The sequence below is a fragment of the Podarcis gaigeae genome (assembly GCF_964106915.1).
Source record: "Podarcis gaigeae genome assembly, chromosome: 1".
Classification (NCBI taxonomy): Eukaryota; Metazoa; Chordata; class Lepidosauria; order Squamata; family Lacertidae; genus Podarcis; species Podarcis gaigeae.
This window is the reverse complement of record NC_139678.1, coordinates 82,167,759-82,194,557: the sequence shown is the minus strand read 5'-3', so window position 1 is coordinate 82,194,557 and position 26,799 is coordinate 82,167,759. Positions and strand designations below refer to the sequence as shown.

The 26,799-nt window shown below is 42.3% G+C and overlaps 1 protein-coding gene across 1 annotated transcript; it reads right to left on the bottom strand.

Annotated features, from left to right (window-relative positions):
• Positions 1 to 4,908: 4,908 nt before the first annotated feature.
• Positions 4,909 to 20,162, bottom strand: LPXN (leupaxin). The gene is made up of 9 exons (XM_083729298.1): positions 19,899 to 20,162; positions 16,636 to 16,805; positions 14,791 to 14,846; positions 13,008 to 13,110; positions 12,220 to 12,387; positions 11,698 to 11,871; positions 10,630 to 10,711; positions 7,735 to 7,883; positions 4,909 to 6,135 (listed from the first exon to the last, which is right to left on the bottom strand). The coding sequence occupies exons 1-9, from the start codon at positions 19,909 to 19,911 to the stop codon at positions 5,869 to 5,871; spliced, it is 1,182 nt and encodes a 393-aa protein (XP_083585424.1). The 5' UTR covers positions 19,912 to 20,162; the 3' UTR covers positions 4,909 to 5,868.
• Positions 20,163 to 26,799: the final 6,637 nt, after the last annotated feature.

The window sequence follows — 26,799 nt, the reverse complement described above, 5'->3', positions numbered from 1 at the left end:
TCCATTGGTATTACAATGTCGGATCCACAAGATACATCTAAAGCACAACAAACTCACATTTAAATCCCCTCACAGAGCTATAATTTCCAGCACACTCAAATTACAGTTCCCATGATTCTTTGGGGGAAGTCAAGTGATTTAAATGTGTGTTGGATGTACTTTAAATGTATGGTGTGGATCGGTCTATAGTTGTTGTTTTTTAATGCTTTTTATTGACTTTTCCCAAAAAACCAAAATAAAACAGTCTTTACAATCATTCTTAGTGTTATCTCATTTACATTGCATAAAATCACACCTTGACTTCCTTCCTTCCCAGTTGCGGTTTTCTTAATATACATCTCTTACAGTTTCTTCTACATTTCTATACGCGTCACAAGAATTATATGAACCCTACTGTAGTTCTTAAACTTCTACAGTTAATTCCTATATATGTTACAAATTTACCCCATTCTTCTACAAACTTTGCCCCTTTTTGGTGTCGGATTTTATATGTCCGTATATTCAAAAAAATTAGCCTGCCATTCCATAACTGTTGGAATCTCCAATGACTTCCATTTTTGGGCTACAAGAACCCTAGCTGCTACCATGGCATATTGGTATAATTTATGATGGATCGGTCTATAGTTTCAAGGTGGAAATAAAAGGAGTAAACCTTGCACGAAGCCACACTATCTTTAGGCACAGGTGAAAAATGAATTTAAAAGTCAGAGGGAAATAAACAACTAAGATTTCTAAACCTGCAACCACCAACCAGAATCTGCATACCTTTTGCAAACTGAGTTTTTTTGAGTGGAAAAATGATAAAAGAAAGATAGGGGGAAATCATGGGAAAGAGCAATGCTCAACAACCTGCATTTTGATTCCACTTCCAGCATGGGCATAGCTCAGGCATAGGCAAACTCAGCCCTCCAGATGTTTTGGGACTACAACTCCCACCATCCCTAGCTAACAGGACGAGTGGTCAGGGATGATGGGAGTTGTGGTCCCAAAACATCTGGAGGGCCGAGTTTGCCTATGCCTGGCGTAGCTCAACAACTTTTCTGGATCCCCTAAAAAAAGCCCACACCCCTAACCAAATCCTGGCTATGTCCATGACTTCCAGGACCAAAGGACTCTGTTGTTGAAGTAACCCCAATTCCATTGCACCAGTTTCTTGGAGCATTGGTGAACCACATCCCACTGCCTGGAATGTACCTCCCAACAAGAAATGGGAGATCATCCACCCAAGAGATCCCAGAAAAATTTATGGGGCTTTGATAATGCTTTTGTCAAAGGTTATAAATGTTCCATGTTTGAAGGCAGGCAGGAGATATTGTATATTTCCCTTGATTTTTATGTATCTTTGTACATAAAAATAATTGCATTTGTCTATTGTAGTAATCTGTCCACCACTTTGGGGAATTTGGGGCCAAAAAGTGGTATATTAAATAAAACAAATGATGAGGACGATATAAATCTAAGGAAATAAATAAAATTCATTTAAAGAGGAGATGTTTCAGGATAGTCTCCAAGCTGAGCATACTCCTCAAATAATAATAATAATAATAATAATAATAATAATAATAATAATAATAAACTGGCCCTGCATATAGGAACAGAACTTTCTCTGAAATTGCTTAACATTGCATTTCCTTGCTGCAAGCACTGCTGTGGTTATGTGACATCTATCACACAGTTTCCCTGTCTGCAGCTGAAATGACAGGGGGTGGGTGTGCACATACCATTGCAATAGCAATATCAGGTCAGAGACATATGTGAGAGATCTTTCCACCTTCCACACATTCTATCCACTGGGGTGAATTTGTATACACAGTTGCTTGTTTTCTTTTTACGGCATTTAACAAAACAAAGAAGGGCTCATTTGGTTGATAGGAAAGCAATGCAAGAGATCTTCCCCAGCCCCAGAGTACATATTTTATTGCTGATTGCATTTTTCAAAGGAAGCTGAGGGAGATGAGTCACCACAAACCACAGGCAGTATCTTATTCATAGCCCAGCACTTGTTTCCGATAGTGCATGCTACATCTCACAAGAGGAACCACCAGTTATGATGCTTCTCTTTCCCTTGAGTAGCAGCAGAGCTTTCCTACTGTTTGAGATCCTTTAATCCACTTAGTCGCCCCCATAGCAGTCTTAGGGTCAGCCCTCAAGTGGTCTTCTTAGCATTGTAGTTGCATCAATTTACAACAGCCTCAGGGGTTGTCAGGGACCGTGCTGAGGAGGGCTGCACTGAGGAGGAATGGTGAGAGCCACCCCCTCCCCCTGCTCCCGCTCCTGAATCTTCCCAGAAGCAGGAGGACAGTATAGATTTGGAACAGTGGTTTGCAGAGGGACATAGTTCAGAAGGCAGAAGCTGGGAAATACTGGAACAACTAGGAGGAGAAACACTGGAAGAGAGAAGGTTAATGGATTCATGGTCTCTGGACAGCATTACTCTGCTCAGCCCAAGGTCAAGAAGAGCTCAGAAAGTCTCAGAACAGAAAGCATACAGGGTACAAGCTCAGATTACAAGATGTAGGAGGTGACGTAGATTAATAGGGATGTCAGGAGATTGGATCCTTAATTGGGAGCACCACCATGTCTAGGAGATGTGTTCTTTGTTCTCTCACTGTGATTATTAAATTTTCTAACTGGTAAGACATTCCTTTCTTTGATCTTCTTATCTACTGCCATGGGGGGAGGAAGCCAATTCCCTGAAGCCTCACAGGGGTGGATTTGGGCCTTTCAAATTTCAGCAGTTCCAGAATCTACACTCACCTGCCTTTCACCTTCCATTCTGCTCAATTCACTATGTCAGTTGTGTGGGGGAACCAGTTGCACTGCTCTAAATGCACTTCTGAACAGGCTTCACCACTCTGATCATCTGTGGCAGAGGCAGGCAAACTTTAGGTTTGAAGGATCAACTTGTTTTTCACTAGAAACCTGAGCTCCACCAACCAGAGCCAGCAGCAAAATGGTGTTTCCTGGAAGATGGACACAATTATAGAACGTGGCACCTCTGAGCACTAGCTTAGCCTGAGGATTATTTTCAGTACAGTACCAGAACTGAAGTTTGCACCCAATTCTATTCCTGTTCCCCCTACCACCACCAAGGTTTCCTGATCTCAGCAGCCTAATTCAAGTCAGCGGATGATGGAGAATTGTTTTGGGCTCTATTGTTAAACTATTAGACCTCGAAAGCCTGGCTAATCTTCTGCATTATCTACAGAACTTAGTATTGCCTAACATATTCAATATACTTACAGCACGTACAAGATGTTTTGAAATAAGTAGGGGGATTGGTTCCCCATTATTTAGTCAAACGAAATGTTGGACAATTTCCTGTTTAAGTATTTAAATAGTACAGTGGAGCTTTCTCCCTAAGGGTGTTGAAGAGAGAAAAACTACAGCGATTTTTTTGTCATTAAAAAGACACTTCTTTTCCACAGTTGGGCAACACTTATACTGGGACCAACCATAATGTCACAAAAGCATGGCAAGCTTTTGAGTTCTCCAGAGCTTTTTATCTGGCAGATATGTGATACAAAACAAAGGGGGAAGGAGGCAGAAAAAATAAAAATAGTAAAGTGCAAAAAGAAGGTTGTCAGCTTGGGTGTTTCCAGCTAACTTGGGTGTTTCCAGCTAACTTGTTGTCAAGCAATCAATGTGTGTGAGTTGGGGTTTTTTGCAGGGAGATTAGATAACATTGGCCTATTTAATAAGAAATCACGCTGCTTTGTGGGGAAATGTCATGCACTGGCAGGATGCAGAGGAGGGATGGGAGGCACCAGCCGGGGAACTCCCAAGGGAAGAAGGCTCAGAGCCAGGGAACTGGTGGTGGGACAACAATGAGTGGTCAGTGGGAGAAGAGGAAGAAGACTGGGAGGAAGAGGTGTCGGAAGCAGAAGAGGTAACAGGGCGTGGTGAGCAGGAAGAGGCTGTGGCAGAGAGTAGATCAGTCTCCAAGGCTGAAGCAGAGGCTGGAAAGGAGGTTGGCCAAGAGGCAGAGTTGAGACAGGCTGCTGAAGAATCTAGGGAGTCTCTCCCTCCTGCTATGACCAGTTCTCCTCCCCCCTGGTCTCCTAGATCATGCTGAGAAATGAAAAGAGCAGAGCAGAGATTGGCTGTGCGCAGACACAGTTTGCAACTGCTTGGAGAGGAGGAGCCTTAGAGAGTGATGGGAAGGTGGGGGCCTTCAGACCTTGCAACTGCTTCATTGGGGCAAGACCTACTGGGAAGAGTTGCCATTGTTGGCACTGACTAGCCATATTCTCTTGTTATTTGTATGCTCTAGAAACCTTAAAGTCAGCCCTGCATGGAAGTTTACAGAGGTGCAACCCTGGTATGAATGTAATTTTGTTAATTTTGTTAATTTTCTTCTGTCCACCATGATATTATATTGCTAATAAATCGATAAGGCCCCTGTATGTACTTGCTAACTCAGATTAGGGATGGAAGAATCTGTCAATTTCAGTTTCTCTCAGTTTCTCCTTTTTCCAATCTTAAATTCAGTTTTCCACATTTCCACATCATCTGAATTTTTTGAAAAAAAGTCTTTATGAAAATACAGCACCATTTTAGTGTGAATTTCTTCTAATATAAACATTTTGCAAGCAATTTTGCCTAATATGATGCATTTTCTGTATGCTGTTTTCTGTAATATATGCATTTTTATACACTTTCCTTGGCTGGAAAACTGCATTGCAATATTCAGTGAAGCGTGACTTCTGAAGGATGACTAGGTTTAAGTTTGCATAGCAGTTCACAAAGTGTGAATTAGGCAGCTTCAACTTCAAATATCAATTGAAATAAATTTTTCCCCATCCCTTATTCAAATCCTCACTTGAAGCAACCATGATCCCTATGGGATACACACAAGAACTAAACTGTACCAAAGAGAGTCCTGGAACGCAAAGAAGTACTCATAAAACCCATAGAAAAGTGATGTTTATTTTTCAGCGCATGCTACCTGTTCAGTTACAAACAACATGTTGAAAATATCTAGGCATCCAGCACAGTGTCCTTGAAAAACACGGGGAGTATTCTAAGATAGGAAGCTATTCTAATGAATTGGTGAAAGAGAGCTTGTACACACGTGTGATATTCAGCAGGTTAGCAAAATGGGGGCAGCCAAGTTTGCCTGTGCATGGTACTTCTGCCAATCAAAAGCGCAAATGTGTAATGCACAAATATATGATATTCACCACCATCACACCTCTTTGGGTGGCATGTGGGCATTGCTGCTGGCACAGTCCCTGTTCAGTGAGCTTTGAGAGGAGGGTATGGTTGTTGCTCTCCTCTAGTGTGTATCTCAATTATCTGACACAATTAGTGAATAGGATTGGTTTGCCTGGGTACAAACATATACACATTTACCTTGGAGTAAATCCAAGTGGAACTTACTTCTGAATAGGCATGCATAGGATTGCACAGTAAATAACACATATCAGTGGAATATGTTTTGTGTAGATGGATATTTTTTTTCAAAGAGTAAATAAAATACTTGCTATTGCCAGTAGGAAAGGATACGGGATGAAGAGCCAATATTACTTAGAGGCTACTGTTTCTGATAAACTACTGTAAGCTGGCAAAAGTTGTTTGAAACGCAGTGGAGTAGAGTGATTGCCTCGCAGTTGAGGATCTGGGTGTGTTGAAGCTGTTAGGTGCATTGATGGATATTGCTGCAGCAGCATATTTCCATCACTGCATTTCTTTCAGCTTAAGCCTATGCTTCTTTACCCAGGAGTAAGTCCTGTTATGTTCAGTGGAACTCCCTCTCAAGTAAGTGGGCACAGGATTGCAGCCTTTGTCCCTTCAAAATCGTTTTCGCCCTTGCCTGTTTCTCATGCAAAGGCCTGAGAGAAGAAATATGCTCCCTGTGGCTTCCGGTCAGACAAAGAGTTTGTTAAAGCAGGTGTGGCAGTAGGTCTTGCCATTCTGCTCCTGGAAGATGCCATTGTGCAACTGGGTGAGGCAAAAGGCACAGACAAAGTGCTCCGGGTGGAACTTGTGCCCCATGGCACTGACACAGCGCCCAACAATGGGCTTCCCACAACCAAAGCACACTGTTCCCTGGTGGTGATGGTAGTGAAGCTCACAATAGGGACGTCCATTTAATTCAAAGAAGGAACCATCTTGAAAGCTGCAAAAACAGTCCTGAAAGCAGAGGAAGCCTGTGTTAGGGCATCAGAAAATAACTATTTACAGGATTTACATAAGAACAAGCCAGTCAGCATACTGTGCAGAGTCTGGATAGAGTTATCATGACCATCACCCGTCAGCTACTGTTTTGAAATAAGTTCTTCACGTTTGTGTTTTGGTTCTTGCTATAAATCAAATTTTCAGCTTTGTAGTTCATATTTAGTGCTTTATAGAGTCCACATTTGTCAGCATTTGCAGTTTCCCCATCAAAAATAATTCTGCTCTTGTTCCCTTATTATTATTTCTGAAAAATGAAACTTTGAGTTTTAAAATAGAAACATTCTGTTTCCTTTTGATCTGAAACCAGATCCCCCCTTCACATATGAATTGTGATAAGCAGGGAGTAGGCATGCACTGCAGGCTCTGCTCCTGGCAATGGAGCCTAGTGGTGGCCCCACTTATGGACATCCACAGATGCCTGCACTGAAGAAGCCTTCACACGAGCCTTCACACAAAGAAGCAGCTGCTCATGCACAGGTTTCTGTAGTGAGGATGTCTGCACCAACACATGGAAGTCTGTGGGTGGGGCTAGAGGCATGGACCAGGAATCACTTGAAGTATGCTTAGGAATCTGGCAGTTCAGGGTGTGGGTGTGGTACAGTATGCAACTAGTATTTAAATCCTGCAAATCAATTCTTTGTTTTCACGATTTGGTTTTTAAAATCTGAACTTTGCTTTTCTTTTAGAATGTTTTTCTGTTTCTTTTGTCTTTTTTATTTTACTCTTCTCTCTTTTTCTTTTCTTTCTTTCTGTTGTCCCTTTCTTTTTTCTGTTTTTCCTTTGTTTTTCTTCTTTTTCTTCTCTCTTTAGAGAGGGCCTTTATTAAGGTCCAGAGATTGTATACTCATGGGGGTGATATATGGGTTGATGGAGGACTCTGGATGAAAGACAGGAAATGTTGGTCTCCCAGGGTGAAAGTATAGGAGGAGAAAGGAAATATTCCAGGTGAGGGCTGGAATAAGCTACTGTCCTCTGTGTATGGTAAGGGGCAATAATTACTTTTAAGAGAGAACTCTATCTTTTACTTATTTGATTTGTATTTTCTGTAGTTGTAATTTCATTGTCTTAATCTTAATAAAATCTTACTAAGGAAATCTTAATAAAAATTTCATGAAGAATAAAACCTGAACTTGCGGTACAAAGAGCTTTGACAGTTTTCTATTTGGAAAAGGGTTGTTGTCCTGCACATTGACTCTTTAAACCCATTAAAGTCATTGCTGATTTGTTTTTATTATGGGGATTTATTGTTGATTTATTGATATGTTAATTTTGTTACCTGCCCTGGAATGAAATTCAGTGAGGAGCAATATACAATTTTTCAAACAACGGAATGAATCAAGTTTTGGGGATTTAAGCAACCTAACTGCATGCAGGATTACAGCTAAATCCTATCTTAACTCTGTCTGGACTGCATAATTCTTGATTTTGTTAGCAACCTCCTCAATACAAGTTTCATGGCGTATATACATTTTTCCGCCCTGCAATCGAGAATGACCTCCAGAATGCCTCCGCCCAGCAATCCAGAATGGAGCAGGCTATTCTGCATTTACTTACCCCACACACAAAGCACTCAGAGTGCCAGACAGCATTCAGTGCTGACAAATACTGATTCATCACAGGCTTGTCACAGCCTTTGCACTTGGAAGAAAAAAGGGCCATGAAATCCTTTTGGCAATATGGCTTCCCATCCTTCTCTTGGAAACCTGTAGAGTAAGTATGGGGAGACAGAGCTTTTAGAGAAGAGGAACAGCATACCATGGTTTGTATTCAATGTAGCAATAAGATTATTCCATCAGCACAATCAAATCTGCTTGTCCCACTTTCTGTTCTGGGGGGTCTCCCATCCCACTGGTGAAGATTTGACATCACCCAACCAATGTTTATCTATGATTATCTCCTCTCTCTTTAGCAGATAAGCGTCGCTTCTCAGAACCCCTCGAGAAAATAAGTGTCCCTCCTTCACTCCAAAAAGGTGGTCAGCTGCTCTTTGATCCCCTCAGCCTTTCTCTGCCTGTCTTCTCAGTAGTCAGAATCAGCCTTGTAGGTGGCTCCCTTTCACATGAAGAGTACAATGTGGAGAAATTCAGCGTCACACTCTTACAAACAATCCATCTGTGCAAGTATATTACCCTATCAGATGGAACAATCTTCCACCCTCTGGTGCTGTTCTGGGGGTTCTCCAAGCCAATTTCAGGGGGCTGGGAGAGAAGGAGAAGCCCCACTGCGCAAGTGGAAGCCCTTCCAACAAATGGATCTGTTACTTGAATTCTGCCCATGATCTTATTCTCGCGTTTGTTGGGATTTTGACCCACTACCTTCCAGTCAAATCAACATCAAAAGGCTGAATGTGATCAGCTTCTGCCGAATGGTTTTTCTGCATCGGCCCAGTAAGCCATGTCTAGTTTACCTTGGGTGTTTTACTCCCCAGGGTGCGCCTCCCTTGGAAACATTAAGTACTCAACAGGTCCTTGTGATCAAGATTCTTTCAACTGATCTGCCAGGTTCATGGTTTGTCTTGGGAACATATTGTTTATTTACTTAATACACCACTCCACATTTCAGCAGAAAACTCTAAGTGGTCCACCAGGGCTCAAATATATTTTTCACAACTAAAGCATGTTAATTATTGGGAAATTAGAGTACTCAGGTTCTAGGCAGGCTGCTCTTTTCCTCCCTAAAAACAAAATGCAACAATTCGTACAAGCAGATCGGGCTGTTCGTGCTACTGGCCAGCTAAACTGCACTAATCCATACTGATTCTAAGAATAATCTGGTACAGTCATAGGCCAGTCGCAACAATAGGATCACACAGTGCTTTGCTAAACTCTTGCAGTGACAGTTCCTCTAAAATGCTTACAGCTCATCAATCCATAATTGCTCAAAGCAAGCAACGGAAGCTGAGCCATCGTCACACCAAGGATTAAGAAACTGTTGCAACGCTAGCACATTTCTCAAAGTTGCTTCTAATAGTGTGAAGCAATAACACTGGGGTGTTTTCAGGAGAAGCCACTCCAATGGCAAAGAATGGTTGCCATGAGCTGGCAAAAGGAACCAATCCACAGAGTTCAGGGACGAGTCAGACTCTAAATTCACCCACAAAACTTTGTACGCTCTAGTTATAATTAACAGTCTGGGGACTTGAGCTCACCACTATGTGTTCAGTTAACCCACTTGGGGGCCAATTACTGGAGCTGGGCTCCTGGGAGCACATCAGAGCCAGTCTGTGATCAAAAGTCCCACAGTGAGCACAAGTGTGTTTACGCTTTTCTGATGGTTATTCAGAGAAGGAAATAATAAGTCACAATGCACTGACTTCCTCCCAGGACACAGACACAAGCTTTCAATGAGAACTGTGATGCTTTGGTAGAATGCTGATACCATAGTGACTCCGAGTCACTATAGAATTCCCAAAACAGTCTCTTACAGATCACAACTTAGAAAGAGTGATGCATGTTTTAGCAAACAAGTTGTCACTCATGAATCCTGGCTGGTTCTTATGTCAGGTCAAGTTGAGCACATTATGGGTGACTTCTATGTACTGCATTGGATCCAGACTTACTTCTGACTCATTTGTCCCACTGATTTCAATAGTCTCCTCTAAGCATGCCCACATCTTGAACCAACAGTGTTTTTACAGCTTCAGGTCTTTTTGAAAGAGTTACAATAATTCCATAAACTCTCTGGTCATCTCAACGTATTAGTTTAACACCCCTGAAGAGGTGACTGAGTTGCTTCTGCTTTTAGCCAGGCTTCCAGGGTCACACCAGAAGGCTTTAGTACTTATACTAAATACCAGGGAGATGATTCAATCAAAATTAAGCACTTAACTTGCCTCATTGGTTTCAGTGGGAAAGTAAAGCATACCTCTCCCATTGAGATCAATGTGACTGAAAATGCTTTAGAGTGGGGACAAACAAATCTGCCAATTTTGATTTCTCTGTTTCCCACCTTAAGTTAATTTCATCGACATTTTAGTGTGCGCTTCTTCCAATATACACATTTTTAATACAATTCTGTCAAACAAACACAGTCTTCCAAGCAATTTCCCCAAATATAACATACTTTTGAATGTATGCATTGGTATGACAGGCAGCTTCAGGATGTCATAGAATCGTCTTGGCAGCTCTGTGGAAAGAGTACTCCGGCCTCCCTTATACCAAAATGCGACACAATGCAATCCTAAGCATGTTTACTCAGAAGCAAGTCCCACTGAGCTCAACGAGAATTGCTCCCTGGCGAAGAGTAGTTAGGATTTTGCAGAAAACAATTGTGATTTAGCAGATTTTAGTCTGGCTAAAAGAGAAGATGGGGTGGGAAAGGGAGGTTTCAAATGGCAGGGAGCAGCAAGTGAAGATTGAAATAGCAAAAATTGTGTGGATTTTTACTGTGCAAGCAAGCACGGAATAGCTGAGGGAAGGGTCAGGGGCTGAGGAGATGAAGAAGACGTACCATCATTGCCAAACACTTTCCCACAGTGAGCGCAGAAGAAATGCTCTGGGTGCCAGGTGCGATCCATGGCTGTGAGGATTTTCTGCAAAGAAAAGGAGAAGAAAGGGTCATGGGATTTCAACACTGGGAAGCCCTGATGGTTAAAAGGGCAAAAGAAGGTGGGGGCAGGGAGAGTAAGGCAGACTGGATAAACTCTCAACTTGCTCTTGCTCTGAATCAGAACCTTCTCTCAAAGCAGCTGGAGGAGGAGAGAGCGGGTGAAGAAAGAGATGTGAGTGGAGGGCCCCCTATTATTATTATTATTATTATTATTATTATTATTATTACAACTACTACTACTACTATTAAAATTTCCATACTGTTCTTCATCTGAGGATTCACAGTATTACAGTTTACAGTATTAAAACACAAAAATGCATAGCATAGTAGCAAACAAAAACAATAAACCCCTCCACAGACATTGGGGGGCCATTGGGTGGTATAGAACTCTACAACTCCCCAAATCCTGTTCACTTGATCATTAAGTCCCTATTTGTTTGTTCTTCATTGATGAAAGAAATCACCCCCTGGAAACTCAACAAACCTGCTGCACACCCGGAACTGGGTGCAGAGAGTGTAGCTGAGTGGTACACAGCCTGAGGAAGTACCATCCACCTTGGGCTTGCCCAAAGAAACAAGTCTAGAGTGAGAGACTAGGGTGATGTCTGCTGTTTCCAGGAACTCTTCTTGATGTGAGACTTTTGTAGGTGGACCAAGAGTTTGTTTGGACCCTGCGTGAGGACCCGGAGGCTGAGAGGGAGGGTGTGCCAGTAGGAAAATGAGAATATATATATATATATATATATATATATATATATATATGTGTGTGTGTGTGTGTGTGTGTGTGTAAGATTTTTATATGTAACTCTGTATTTTTGCAATATTTTGTTTGAGTTGTCTGTTGTTGCTTCAGTTTTTTGTACACCGCTTAGAGATATTCTTTAATACATTAAGTGATACAGAAAGTCAATAACCGAGTCAAATCAAAGGGAGCAATAGCAGTCAGAAGCTGAGGCTAACATGACATACCTCCTTGATTGGTGCAGCACAGTAAGCGCAGTGAGGAGAGAAGAGATCGTGGTAGTCTTCGGGGCAGTAGGCCTTGCTGTCCCGCTCATAGAAGGGGATAGAACTCACTTCCTTTCCACAATGGGCACAGGTGAAGTGTTCAGGGTGCCACGTCTTTCCCAGAGCTGTAATTACCTAGAAACCAGCAGGAGAGTTAGGAGGCACACGTCCCTTTCCAACAGGATGTCTCTCAGACGTTTGTCACGGGTCCATGTTTCTAATCAACAAGCCCCACATTGCTCAGGGCACCACAGGACCACTTTGGGTTGAGAGGGCAGGACCCTCAGCAATATGTGGCAGACATTAAGTGACCAATCTGCAGGAGAAGAAATCCCTTCCTTCTATCTGAGGCAAACCAAACACTTCACAAAGCAGATATGTGACAAACCATTGGTTGTTCATAACAAATCTCTAACCCAGTGGGGGTGACAACTACCGGAGAGCTCGATTCTCTCTCTCTCTCTGTCTCTCTCCCTCTCCTACCTTTCCAACAATGAGTTTGTGGCAGGAAGCACAGTGGCCCTTGGCCACAGTGGCAACACCAAGGTCCTGCATATCATGTGTCAGGCCCTGCAACATGCTGTCTAGGTTGTCAATGGTATTCTGTTTGGCTGTTGATGGCTTCTCAGGACCTTCCATCCCATCTGAGATCTGCAGAAAAGCAAATGATTTGGGCTTTCACTTTTTCATTCATTTATTTCTATTTACTTTTTTAGTTTAAAAAAAACAACCCTCCACTTTTCTTATCAATAACTCAAAAGTGGTTAACAATGGAAAAAATAAAGTGATAACACATCAGGCACAGTAAAACAAGCAAACAATACATAACAGCAAAAGAGGAGATAGATAGATATACTCAACATGGTGAACTTTAACAGTGCCACAAATCTTCCTCCCTATACATAAAAAATACTCTCATCTTCTGTATTACTCAAGTTTCCTCTCCCTCTCCACTTAAAACTCCTAAATCTCACTTATTCTACAAAGCTTTTCCTGGATCACCATGCATGAACCTTTTCTATCTTGTCCCACAGAAGTGTCCCCTCTCCCCACACAACCTACACCTTCTGTTAATTTTTATTGCACCCTTAGTTTTTCTTCTGCCTAAGCTGGAGATGGGAATGTAACTTCTGCTCTTAATTGCTATGGCTAATACAATAACCACAAAAAAACATTAAGCATTCCTTAGGAACAGTCTTGGCACTTCACTATCATTTCCCAGAAACTGCTGTTGTTCCTCCTGCAGAGGGTCAGCCGGGTCTGTGACTCACCTTGTCCTGGATTGTTCCCAAGCAAGCCAAAAGTTCATCCAACTGTTGAGCAGGTGTGGTGAATGAAGATGAAGGGAGCACTGGCTGTGGAGTTTGCACTTTGCTAGAGGGAATAGAAAGCCAAATTTATGACTGAAGGAAAGGAGGAAAGAAATTCTTAAAATTCTAAAATGAACCATGTTCCCTTTGTCCATCATGCATGTTCAAACATCGGCCCCGATCCTGGCTACTCATTAACTGCTACCAACTTCAAAAACTTAGAAGGCAGAAATGGATCGCTGGGTGGGGGTGGAGTTACTACACTAGCTTCCTAGCAGGTGGGCCATCGTTACTTACCAGGAGATGTGGAAGGACAGGAAGGTTGGCACATTGCAAATGCACCAGCAGGAGCACTAAATTGGGTCTGCCAGTGCATTTGCACCACACTGACCTCCCCACCACTTTGACCTTCTGCAACAATGACCCACATACCAGGAAGCTACTCACTGCTGTTACAATGTGCCTGAGATCCTTTTAAAGAAAAACTCTCCCACATCCTCATTCCATAATTGGTGCATCAATTCTATGTACTGTATCTGATTCAGGAAAGCCATATGGCAGCAGTATCTGCCCTCCCACTGATTCCCTCCATTTCTCAAGGCATGCTGCCAGTGGGGGTGTCTCAGTCTACCTTGGGATAAATCACACAGACCACGTATAGCATGGTTCATCTCTCCCCACCCCTATATACATCCAACCATACAAAAGAAGGTCAAGTTGCAAAAAATATAATCTCACCCCTCACCTTCTTCGCTAAATTGATACATCTAAAGCAGGGGCTAGCCAACATGGTAGCCTCTTGTTGTTGAACTACAACTCTCTTCATCCTACAACTCTCTTCATCCCTGGCCATTGCCCATGCTGGATACCCTTGACCTGAAGCCAGCCTGATACCATTATCTAGTTAAATACAGACAAGATTATATATGAATTATAGCTATTAAGCTGAGTTGTTTTTTTACAAGAGGAATTTTCACCTTCTTTGGAGTCCAAAAATTATACTTTGTGATTTGCTTGAGGGTTCTTGGAAATGGAGATAATTTCCAGCCCAGGTTCCCCTGACACACAATGCATGTAAAATCAGGCATATGAGTAGTACGAAAGAATGTTCCTTCTGCTTAAAATGCTGGCACTGTTCCCCATTCTGAAAAATAATGCTATGCTTAAATGAATCAACCTGTCCTTATTAACGTTCAAGAGTTTCAAAAAAGTTTGTATCACCGATTGGGACATTTAAAGCTCTGGAATAAGAATGATAAAAGGACTATATAAACAGACAGGCCTCTCTGTTTGGTTTCCCCTTTTTGTGTTAAGAACGTATATGAGATGCACCAGCTTCTGCTCAGACCCAACACAATGGGTGGAGCCAAAGTGTGCTTTCCTTCAGCTCTCAGCCCCAGGGCAACCAACAGACAGATTGTTCTTTCTGGCAGATAGTGGGGAAGCAAGCTCCTCAAAGCCATTCAACAGTTATTTTTGTGTTATAAAGCTTACTTCTGGGGTTGTGGTATGGTATAGATGCACATGTATGCATATGAATGGAGATAAGCTTGCCTTTTACCAGTGACCATTTCTGGTAGCCTTTGATGCAATGCTAACTAAGCATTAAGAGAGCGAAAGTTTACATGCCATACAGTTTTGATCCATTATCTGTGGAAGGCTTCTCTCAAAAAACAACAACAAAAAAAAACATGCAGCACAAGTGAGCCGTGTAACCTGCCTTCTTGATTCAGTGTTCATTTACCTGTAAATATGGTCTGCATCTTCTTCATGGCGTTGAACATCATGTGCTGGTGGCACCTGGGAATATACACAAGAGAAGATATACAAAAAGGGCACTGTCTCCCCTCAAATCCACCCAATCATATGCTCCTCTCCAATACTGGCTGTTATCCTGTATCAACTAGTTCTGAAAAGCAAAGAACCAACAGAAATTGTTACTCTCCTCTGTTTCTCTTGAGCTGTTTTATAGTTAAGTTGTCATCTCCTAGTGTGAAGCCAGCTCCTATTTTAGAAGACTTTGGACCAGATCTCAAATATATTTTCTCCCATACCTATTAACTGCCCTTATCTCCTGTTACTGCTGGAAAGTATTCAATTATATTCAAAACATACAGGAAAGAAAAGCAGACAACTGGATCATCACAGCATAGGATCGGCGCAGCCATGCTATGCAACAGTCTCCAGATTGGGAAGTCTCATGTGTGAAAGGATATATGCAGTTTGAGGAGCTGCTGTAAACTGAATCAAGCCAAAGGCTTCTCAAGTCCACTATAGCTTAGTGAGCCGGTCTCCAGAACCAGGGGCAGAGGTCTTTCCCAGGCTGCTACCTGTGGTCCTTAAACCCCAGGGTGTGGAAAATGCGGCCTTCCTGATCTTGTTAGACTCCAACTCCCAACAGCCCAAGCCAGCATGGCCCATAGTCAGGGGTGATGGAGTTGTCATCCAAAAACATCTGGAAGGCCATAGGTTCACTACCCTTGCTCTAACCAGAGTTGAAACTTGGGGACTTATATAATATATGCAAACCATGTCTAGTAGCTTTATGACTCTACCAATGTATAGTTATGTGTAGTTTCATTTCCTTTTTGGCTGAAATGACCAGGATGGTTGCAACAAGAAATAAACTTTGACTTTGACTCTACAAATGTAGCTGATTTGCTGAATGGAGTTCAGTTTTCTGAGGTCGTCAGGCAGGTCTTTAGTCTGTGTTTTGCAACTTAATGGACTTTTTATGGGTTAGCCACATTTTGTGGGTTTTTTTTCTCCAACCATATATAAGACAAAGTGCTTTTACCCAAACTCTGGACTAGGTGAAAATGGCAGCAATGTGGTGGATTAAGCCAAAAACTGGAGTGGATTGTCTGCTGGGGACACAAGTTGTCATGTGGTTCCCCTGTGACCTGCAAGCCATATCCAGCCTGTTAAGCTGTGTGTGTGTGTGTGTGTGTGTGTGTGTGTGTGTGTGTGTGTGTCTCCAAGACTCGCTGTACTCTGGGAGTGCAGGGAAAACAAACAAACAAACAAAATGCTGAACTGATTCTCTGATGCTCCTAATGAAGTGTCATTTCTGCAACATTTGGGAAGCCTAGATGACTCATGCAAGACCACGATACAGATCATTTCCTCTCCTCCCCTCACCACAACCAGATCAATTATCTGGTAAGCAGAATGAAGGAGGATCTGCATCCTCACCCTGGCCCTGGGATGAGCAGAGAAATTGAAACCTCTCCACCCATCCCAGTGCCAGGATGAGGACAGAGATTGCTCCCTCATCAGGATCAATCTGGTGAGCGGGAGTGGGAGCGATCTGCATCCTTTGCATGCATCTGTGTGTGTAGGTGTGTGCAAGCATCTGGATCTGGGTGTTTCTGAGTGTGTTGCTGACTGTGTGTGCTCTGGTGTGTGTGTGGTGTACATGTCTGTTGTGGGGTGGCCGTGCCTATCACTGGCATTTGGCACCTGGAGGGCTTGGAACCGGGGATGTCTCCCAAAGCCCCCCAAAGTGTAGTCACCCCAGTGTAATTCATCTTGAAAAGCTTAATTAACCTTCAACTTGCTAAGGAGGCAAACAGCTTAAGGAGAATACCTTCTTGGCTGAGGCAACTGGTTTCTTCCTCTGGATGACACTGGTCTCTGCTGCTGTCGCTGCTGGTTTCTCCTTGTTGTCACGTTCCAAAAGAAAGTAGCCTTTTGACGTTACTGGATCACTCACAGTTAAACTTGCTGAGGTTTGTTCCAGTTCTGCCAACAAAGCATCTGAACAAAACAATTATAGTTTAAATTTTGTCATTCCTATCGTTCACCCTCTCTTCCTGCCCCTATCATGCCCACTGCCAACATCCACACCATACATTTAAAGCATTGGTGCAGTGGTACCTTGGTTCTCAAATGCCTTGGTACTCAAACAACTTGGAACCCAAACACTGTAAACCCAGAAGTAAGTGTTTCAGTTTGCGAACCTTTTTTGGAAGCCAAATGGGCTCCATTTTGAGTGTTAAGCTTCCCATTTGAGTGTTACGCTGAGGTCTGTCTGGTTTTGCTATTTATTTTGCATTTTTGCTTTTGTGGCTTTTTCGTTTTGTTTTTGTGACTATGTGGAACCCAGTTCAGCTATTGATTGATTGTTTGTGTGGCTGCAGTACATTGTTTTATGGATCAATAGTCTTGTTAGATAGTAGAATTCATGTTAAATTGCTGTTTTAGAGGTTGTTTTTAAAAGTCTGGAATGGATTAATCCATTTTGCATTGCTTTGCATCTATGGGAAAGCGCGCCTTGGTTTTGGAATGCTTTGGTTTTGGAACGCATTTCCAGAACAGATTAAGTTTGAGACCCACGGTACCACTATACAGTATAGCTTTTCAACTCATGGCTTCTCCCAAAGCATCCTGGGAGCTACAGCTGAGTGTGCCAAGAAGAGAATGGGGGTCTTCTAACAACTTTCAGAATCCTTAATGAACTATTGTTTCCAGGATTCTTTGTGGGAAGCAATGACTGTTAATATGGTATAATAGTGCTTTAAATGTAAGGTGTGGATTTGGCCCTGGTTGCCTCTTGTCTTGAACTTGTGGAACAGCTTGAAACAGAAGTTTGATAAATCAGTATATGTGTTCTCTTTCTTTGCCTTGCATCTCTCTTGTGTTGACTCACATACAGTTGTCTCACAGACACTCTTGGGCTATGCAAGTCACCTATTTATACAGTGCCCAGTCCAATTCAGTACATCTTCTGTCCTAGGTGCACCTTCAAAGAGAGCTATTAATATTTGCTGGCTTCCTCTACCACATACCTTGCTCTCAGGAAGCACAATTGCCTCATCTGTGGTAGGAACTTTCATCAGCCTTTCTCCTTGCCCTAATTTCTGTTTCCTCCGTTGACCTTTAGTGTGTTGTACATGACACATAATTTCACCTTTAAAAGATGTAGTTATAATATCCGGTGGCTTTTCTCTCTCATGGAATGAAGTGTCCAAAATCAGAAAAGTGAGAGCCACAAGGTTGTTGTTCAGATACCTCTTCTCGCGGAAAGGAAAGATAGTTGTCATGTGGCCTAACAAAGACCTCAAACTTACATCCAGTTAGATTCAAATAAGACAAAGGAATGTCAAATAAAGGACAAAAATTGCCACCTTTTAAAGGCATGAACCATATTCCACAAGTTCAACAGGCAATATATTATTGCAGAAGCCTGAATGGTTCAATTATCTCATTTTTACACACATATTTTTCATTATGGCCAATTTCAGTACAAACTGAAATTAAAAATTGTTATGATGGAAAATCAAACCGAGGCAAATTGGAGGCTGATCTGATCTTGGTAATTATGCCATTTTAAGAGTCAACAACTAAGTTTATTAAGCCACTTGTAATTGGTTGTGCTTAATTCTGTTTTATTCTTCATTACATTATGATGCATCTCTCTGACCCACCACATTGCTTTGTGGCTTTTATTGTATGTGTGTGCAGGCACACCCACACACACACAGAGGATTACCCATTTATGGCAGTAGCTCTGATGCACAAAAGGAAGTGAGATATGGGAAGGGAAGGATGATAGAATTAAATGTGAGACCACGGTGAAATAGAAAGATATCCTTTCTGCATGTATCCAGCACAATCTAGAATCTTCTAGAATTTAAAACTGCTAATAATTTCTAAAAAATGTTCTCCCCTATTTTCCATATAAATTTGTTCAGATGTCATTTGCAACCACAGGTTTCTCTAACCATTCCTCTTCTTTCTACTGCCTTACCAACCATTATCTTTCTAATGTATCACCTTTTGCAAACGCCATACAGTGGTTTCTCTGGTTACAGACGCTTCAAGTTACATACGCTTCAGGTTACAGAATCCGCTAACTCAGAAATAGTACCTCGGGTTAAGAACTTTGGTTCAGGATGAGAACAAAAATTGTGCTCCAGCGGCGCGGCTGCAGCAGGAGGCCCCATTAGCTAAAGTGGTGCTTCAGGTTAAGAACAGTTTCAGGTTAAGAACAAACCTCCGGAACGAATTAAGTACTTAACCCGAGGTACCACTGTATATTGGAAACTAACAAGGACAAGCTTCTTTCATCTCTGTGGATAAAGTTTTCCCCTCACAGAGCTACAATTCCCAGCACCCTTAATGATTCTTGGGAGAAATTGTGGGTTTTAAATGTGCTTTGAATGAGATTTAAAGGTATGGTGTGGATCTTTGGTTCTCCATTCCTCAAATTTATTCAAGTTCCTCTGTCCTAGCTTGAGCTCTTCCTTCTGGAACACCAGTGAACCAAATAAGGCTGGTGCTTTTCTGTAAAGAAAGTCTTTGTGCTTTTAACAGCTGTCCGAGAGGTAGAAATTCAACATCTACAGCTCTTTTTTCTTCACTTTCTTTTTTCTTGTTACAGATAGGTAGCCGTGTTGGTCTGCCATAGTCAAAACAAAACAAAAAATTCCTTCCAGTAGCACCTTAAAGACCAACTAAGTCAGTTCTTGGTATGAGCTTTCGTGTGCATGCACACGAAGAAGTGTATCTGAAGAAGTGTGCATGCACACGAAAGCTCATACCAAGAACTGACTTAGTTGGTCTTTAAGGTGCTACTGGAAGGATTTTTTTTTCTTTTTTCTTGTTATGGAAAAAGCTGTACCTTCTGAATTCTTGCCTGTCATGCAGCTGTGAATGTTAAAGGCACAAAGCCACTGCCAAATGGAACTGTGTCATCTCAACAGTCGGCGTTCGATCTCTTCACATCTTCAATTCTCCCTGTTCCCTCGCCCCCCATAAAAGAAAAGATGAAATATTGTGCAATCTTCTTGTGCTTTCTGCACCATGTCAGTCCTTACTGGTTTGGTATAATGCGAAAAAGTTACTTACCGAAATCATCCATTGCCTATATCCAAATACGGGGTCTTCTCTCTTCAAGACAGCTCAAAGGATCCCCAATACAGAGATAGGTTTGTTGGGTCCTGGAAGTGAAGGGGAAATGAACAAGATGGTGAGTGAGCAGGACCGTAATTCGTGCAGACTTTTTCAGTTCCTCTCTCTAGGCGTACTTCCTTTCTTTAGAAGCTGAACGGTTCTTTCCCCCCTGCGAGTCACATTTTGCGCAGCTAAAAAATGTACTCAACATAGCTGAACAGGAAGAGACAGCAATCCAAGCTTATGCAAATCTGACGTGGCTGTTTTGTGAGATCTTTCCTGTAGATTTGGTGTGTGCCCTGTTGCATCAGGCAGATTGTAACATACCCCATGAATCTCTTCCGAATTGGATAATGACCTGGCTCAGAATAAGTTAATAACTGAGGTTAACACTTAACAGGTGCTGAAAAGTAGAAGGCATCAGTTATACATTTTCCACCACATCTTTGGAAAATGCACCTTTAAAAAGGTAAAGCTAAAGGACCCCTGACAGTTAAGTCCAGTCACAGACGACTCTGGGGTTGTGGCACTCATCTTGCTTTACAGGCTGAGGGAGCCGGCGTTTGTCCACAGACAGTTTTTCCGAGTCATGTGGCCAACATGACTAAGCTTCTTCTGGTGCCATGGAACACCAAAACCAGAGCAGCGCATGGAAATGCCATTTACCTTTCTGCCAGAGCGGTACCTATTTATCTACTTGCAATTTGACGTGCTTTCAAACCGCTAGGTTGGCAGGAACTGGGACAGAGCAACTGGAGCTCACCCCAGAGTGGGGATTTGAACCGCCAAACTTCTGATCGGCAAGCCCAAGAGGCTCCGTGGTTTAGACCACAGCACCACCCGTGTCCCTGGCTGCACCTTTAGGTAGAATGAAATAGCCATCCCAAGGCAGTGGGCTCTGTTTTTCTGTTTTTATGATATTGTTTTATTGTTTTTATGTAATCTTGTATATTGGCCTGAATAGACGATGCACATTTTTTCCAGATTCTGACCATGAAAATTAAAGTGCAGCTTAAATTCATGACCTTACAAAAATTGGCTTTTACGATATCTCTGCTGAAACAGACATACGGTAAAACGGAACAAAAAAATGTTTTATTGCTGATTTGCGAGCTTGAGACTGTTCATTTGCATTTAATGGGTGTGAGTGCCTGCGGAATTGTAGCAATTTTCAGCCTGTAACCCAATTTTAAGGGAGTGGCTTATATTTGGGTATTGTCTTTTTTCCATGCCCCCCCCCCGAATTTTAGAGGTGCGGCTTATTTGCAGGTGTGGCTTATATTTGGGCCAATACAGTAGTAAGCTGTTTAGAAATGCTTTACAATGAATGAATGAATGAATGAATGAATGAATGAATGAATGAATGAATGAGTGAATGCTGTATGTGTGTTTGTGTAACAGTATCCCCCACCCACTCCCTCCTTCCCATCCTTCTAAGCTGGCACTCCACTGGTTTTAACGCTGGCCTGCTGCTTGTCTGTGCTATTTGGCTGTGCTAACTAGTTGCCTTCTCCCTAAGGGTCACAGAGAGTGCCAGAGGGAAAGACTTCTGACCAAGCAAGGTGGCAGAAAGGCAGCCAGTATAGGCCATGCATTCCAGTAGGGATTGCATGTACTCATGCATTGTGCTGTTCACATGACACACAGTGGCACATCCAGGGATGGAGAAGGAAATTCGATTCAGTTTGTACTTCAAGCCAGTTTCATCTAATTTGCACTTTCCAAAACTAAATGAGAAAGAGTTGTCCTCTCCTTCAAAATCCAGACTTACCCAGCAGCGCTTTAAAAATGCATGTTATAAAGAGGAATCTGTGCATACAAATGCATATATTAATTAAAAGAGCATACAAAAATGCATTATGTTAAGAGAAAATGCTCGCAAAAATTTGGTGTTCGTTAGTCAAAACTGCATGCAAAAATCTGTTTACTAGGAGAGATTCGCATTAAAATGCCAATTTTTAAAAATGTGGAAATTACTGCAGAAATGTGAAAACTAAATTTATGGTTGGAAAAATTAGAAATGGAGAGAAATGGAATTGATGGATCTTTCGATCCCTTGTGGCACAGCTGCCACCACAGATGCATGGTAGCATTTGTCTGTGCAGGTAGTGAGTGGGTGCAAGAGACCGCAAGGGACAAAATCGGATGCAGTGGAAACACTGCTGAACTGGAAGCACATTTACATGTGCCCAAGCGTTATGGCAGTCTTCCCCAACATGGTGCCTTCTAGATGTTGTTGGGCTAGAGCTCCCATCATCCAAAACCACCAACTATGCTGGCTGGGGCTGTTGGGACTTGGAGTCCAAAAGGTGTGGAAGGCATCAATCTGATCTATGGGGCTAGTGTTTGAAGGCCCTGGCACCAAATCTAACTTGGAGGGGGGAGCTGTCCTTTGGTACACTAATTGCCAACAAATACAATAAATGACTATGCTTTGGAATGGTCAAGGAACTGTTTAGACATGTTATCAAATTTAGCAGTATATAAGTGCAAGTTGGCCAGAGAATCCAGCAAGGCCACATTTAATTTCAAAAGAGGAAACATTGCAAAACTGCAGTGATTAGTTGCAAGGAAATTGAAAAGAGCGAGTCTAGGGAGTCAAATCTCTTCAGAGTGCTTATTGAAACCCACGATAACTGAAGCTCAGCTAGAATGTATACCACAGATTTGAAAATGTTAAGTCCAAGTAGAGCAAGGGTGCCCAAACTTTTTTCAAAGAGGGCCAGATTTGATGAAGTGAACATGCGTGAGGGCTGACCAAGGTGGTTGAGGGTTTTTTTAGGACATACCTGAAGTAGAGGCTAGCATAGTTATGGAAAGAGTCAATGAAACTAGGAAAGGCAAGAAGGCTTCTTTGAAATAAATGAGACTTGCTCAAATGAGAAGAAATAAGAACATAAATTCTAAGTACAAATGTGTCAAGTAGACAAATTCGTTGTTGTTGTTTTTAAAAAAAGAAGTGCTTAACAGTATTAATATGAAAAAAAATGTTTTAAAACAGGTACGGTAATCAAAGCAGGAAAACTGGCTGGATGCTAGAAACAGATCAGTTTTCAACGTATAGAAAACAAAACCTTCATGCTTTTCTCAAAACTTGAATCACGCACACATTTATGACATCAGAAGGGAGAAAACAATCCTACAGTTTTAATAATACACAAGTGTTGAAAGCTGCAACACGGAGAAGTCACCCACCATTTCTCCTACCAGTCCTCTTTACCATTCACAAAAAGAAATACAGGCAACTCCCAATGTGGGGGTTATGTTCTACACCTCCATGCATATAACTGAAATTTTGTATATTGGGAGCACCCTAGAGAGTCCTCCTGGCTCACGAGGGGACCCTCCCCAGGGCAAAGAGAACATCTCCAGGGTGCTCCCCATTTCTGGCATCAGCTTCTGGGATCCCACACCATGCATGTTCACAGTTGCATGCAGGGGGCGCGCACCGCGGGGCCTGCAGAGTCTGCCTTCCTCTTCCCACTCAGCCACCCTACAGCTGGGGGGGGGGGAGGAGGCAACAGGCAGACCGTTTGGGCAGCGCAGAGCCTGTGCGCTCACAAGCCACCATGTCTCTCCCAGGAGAGACGCATGGCTCGGGTGCGCTGCAATCCCCGCAGTGAGTGCTGCCCAGCATTTTGTCACCCCCCCCCCAGTGGTGACACCCGAGGCGAACCGCACCCCTTGCACCCCCCCTTCCTCCGCCCCTGGTTGCATGTGAATAGAGCACTTGTAAATGGTGTGTTGCCTGTACACTTAAGGAAGAATAAATACTGTACTAGCCCAAATATAAGCTGCACTTTTTTTTCCAAATTCCAACCGTGAAAAGTTAAAATGAGGCTTAAATTTGTGGCCTTACAAAAAATGGCTTTTACAATATCACTGCTGAAGTGGTAAAATGGAACAAAAAATGTTTTATTGCCAATTTGCAAGCTTGAGACTGTTGGGAAATTAATGCTAATGTCATTCATTGCTTTGCCCATATTTTACAGTGCAGTATTGATTTTTTCATTTGCATTTACAGTGCTACAAATGGGTGTTTAACCCACTTGTGGGTCATCTCCAGTACCCATAGGATTTTCTTTTACACTTGCCATTTTCAGGTGGGAGTGCCTGCAGAATTTTAAGGGAGTGGCTTATATTCGGGTACAGCTTATATTTGGGCCAATACGGTATTTATTAAAGAAGGACACATTGTGTCCACCATCTCTCTCACTTGATAAATATTAATTCAAAAACAAAATGCTCAAAATAGCAACCATACCTTCCTCATACATACAAAAATGTGCTTTGAGCTGTTTGGAGGTGTGGCCTTCAAGGAAACATTTCTGAGCATCCTCAGCAGGCAAGGAGATCTGCTCTTCTTCTGCCTTGTCCTATACAGAAGCTGGAGCTGCTCTCATAACAGCAGGAGGGGGAACCTTGACAACAGGGGATGAAACACTGGCAATCCTAACACTCAAATCTCACATGTGTGTTTTTTCTGCCCAGAGACACGTGTAAGGAATCTCTTTGCCATAGCTTCACCTTTTGATTAGGACTGGCTGAGTGCTGCAGAGACCTGGTTGGCCAGAGAATAGATTGGCAGAAATGCCTCCGCAAGCCTCTGTAAGTTCATAAAAGTATAAAATGTGTGTGGGACTGAAAGTAGTAGTAGTAGTAGAAGGAGGAGGAGGAGGAGGAGTTTGGGTTTGATATCCTGCTTTATCACTACCAAGGAGTCTCAAAGCGGCTAACATTCTCCTTTCCCTTCCTCCCCCACAGCAAACACTCTGTGAGGTGAGTGAGGCTGAGAGACTTCAGAGAAGTGTGACTGGCCCAAGGTCACCCAGCAGCTGCATGTGGAGGAGCGGAGACGTGAACCCGGTTCCCCAGATTACGAGTCTATCGCTCTTAACCACTACACCACACTGGCTCCCAATGAAATGTCACCACACATGTGACAAACAGCCCACTGAAGGAAATTTGCTAACAGCAACGACTGCAGGTGCACAATTGGTTATTTTTACTTATTGGCTTTTCAGTGATGAGGGGAAACCCAGAATAAATGGGAAAAGAAAAAGAAAAAGGATGATCTGGCATTATGATGGTGGCATAAAGTGGATGCTGGGGGGGGGGGGGAGGTCATGCATAAGCAGAACTGATTCTACAATGAACTCTCACCTGGAAACACCCTTGGTATGTAAGCATACCAGTATCTTTCAGCTTTTAGGCGCTGAGTGGACAAAACAACCTGCATTACTTGAACTGATCACTAGGTGTCAGAGACACACCACAGGAGAGAAAAAAACATGTGGGGAGGGGGGAATGCTCCTGTATAAATCCTGACATGCCCTCCAACATTTCTCCAATGAAAATAGGGACGTCCCATTCCATAATGATAATTTTACTATTTATACCCCACACATCTTACTGGGTTGCCCCAGACACTCTGGACAGCTTCCAACATATATAAAAACACAATAAAACATTAAACATTTTTTTAAAAAACCCTTCCCTATAGAGCATTGCCTTCAGACGGTTCAGGGGTTGGATAATTTCATAGCCTCCAACATTTCTCCAATGAAAACAGGGACATCCTAAGGAAAAGCGAGACATTCTGGGATCTAATAATAAACCAACGTGGCTTCTCTAAATCAGGGACGTCCTTGGAAACCCTGGAAATTAGGGACACCTGAAGAATCTTTCCCAATGGAATTGTATGCGAATTTACATATAGCCCTGGAAGTATCTGTTCAAACCGTGTATTTTTCTGAATAGAATTGTTGTCTGTAAACATACATATTACCAGTGCTTTTTTTTCCTTAAAAAATGTTTAGGGATACTCTCATTTTTACTCAAGAAAATCACCATTTTATAGTTCAAATCAGGAAAAATACAGTAAATGGACAAACGTACAAAGATTCACAGAACGTTTAGGGGTATGCGTCCTCCTGCGCCCCCACCCCAAAAGCACTGCATATTACTCAACAGAAGTATAATCCTTCAATTCTGTCAACATTTAAAAAACAAGTCATGTTGCACCTTAAAGACTTAGGGCCGAATTCAACCAAACAGTTGTGCTAGCGCAAGAGGGTTTCACACCCCCCCTTTTCCTGCACCCCTCCAACTTAGCCCTGGGGAGTCAGGTGAAATCCCAGAACAATTTGGGAGGCAGGTGGAGGGAGATTTTTCCATCTGAGAAGCAGAAATGCTTTTGCTGACAAAAGGATTGCCTGAGTGCAATGTTTAATTCCACCCTAATAACTACATTGTTGCTGTTACAGACTGCCATGACTTCTCCTCTGTAACATTTTGAAAATATTACATTTAGCAAAAAGTATCATAATTGTTATTATGTAACATTTTATATAATATCTAACCATGTTTGGTGTGCTGTCTTATCTTTGGTACCATACAGAAGTTAAAGCTGCTCAAGGTGTATACCTGAAGGCCATAGCCAGTAGAGTTTTCCTAACCTGGCTTTAAACTAGTCTCAGCTTCTTCTCTCCTCTCTAACCCAATTTTAATGCCACTTGGCTGGTTCCTTAACAGTACACTCTCGCACATGCCCAATGTGTAGCAAGAGATTATTTTAAAATTGCATGCATATATGGAAAGTGATACAAAGGTTTTTAAAATATCCCTTTGGAAACAGTTGCACCATCATGTATACAACTCAAGCATGAGACTGTTTTCTTTCACAATGACAGCCTCTAGGTCAGAGTTTGGTCCTAACAGCATCATAATGCTTTGCAATAAAATTATTTTTTATTTTGCAACTTGCTCAACTGATGGGGCTCTGCTTACTTTTGTTACTGAACTGAACTCTGGATTGTGTGTGTGTGTGTTAAGGCTGTAACAAAATATGAAGGAG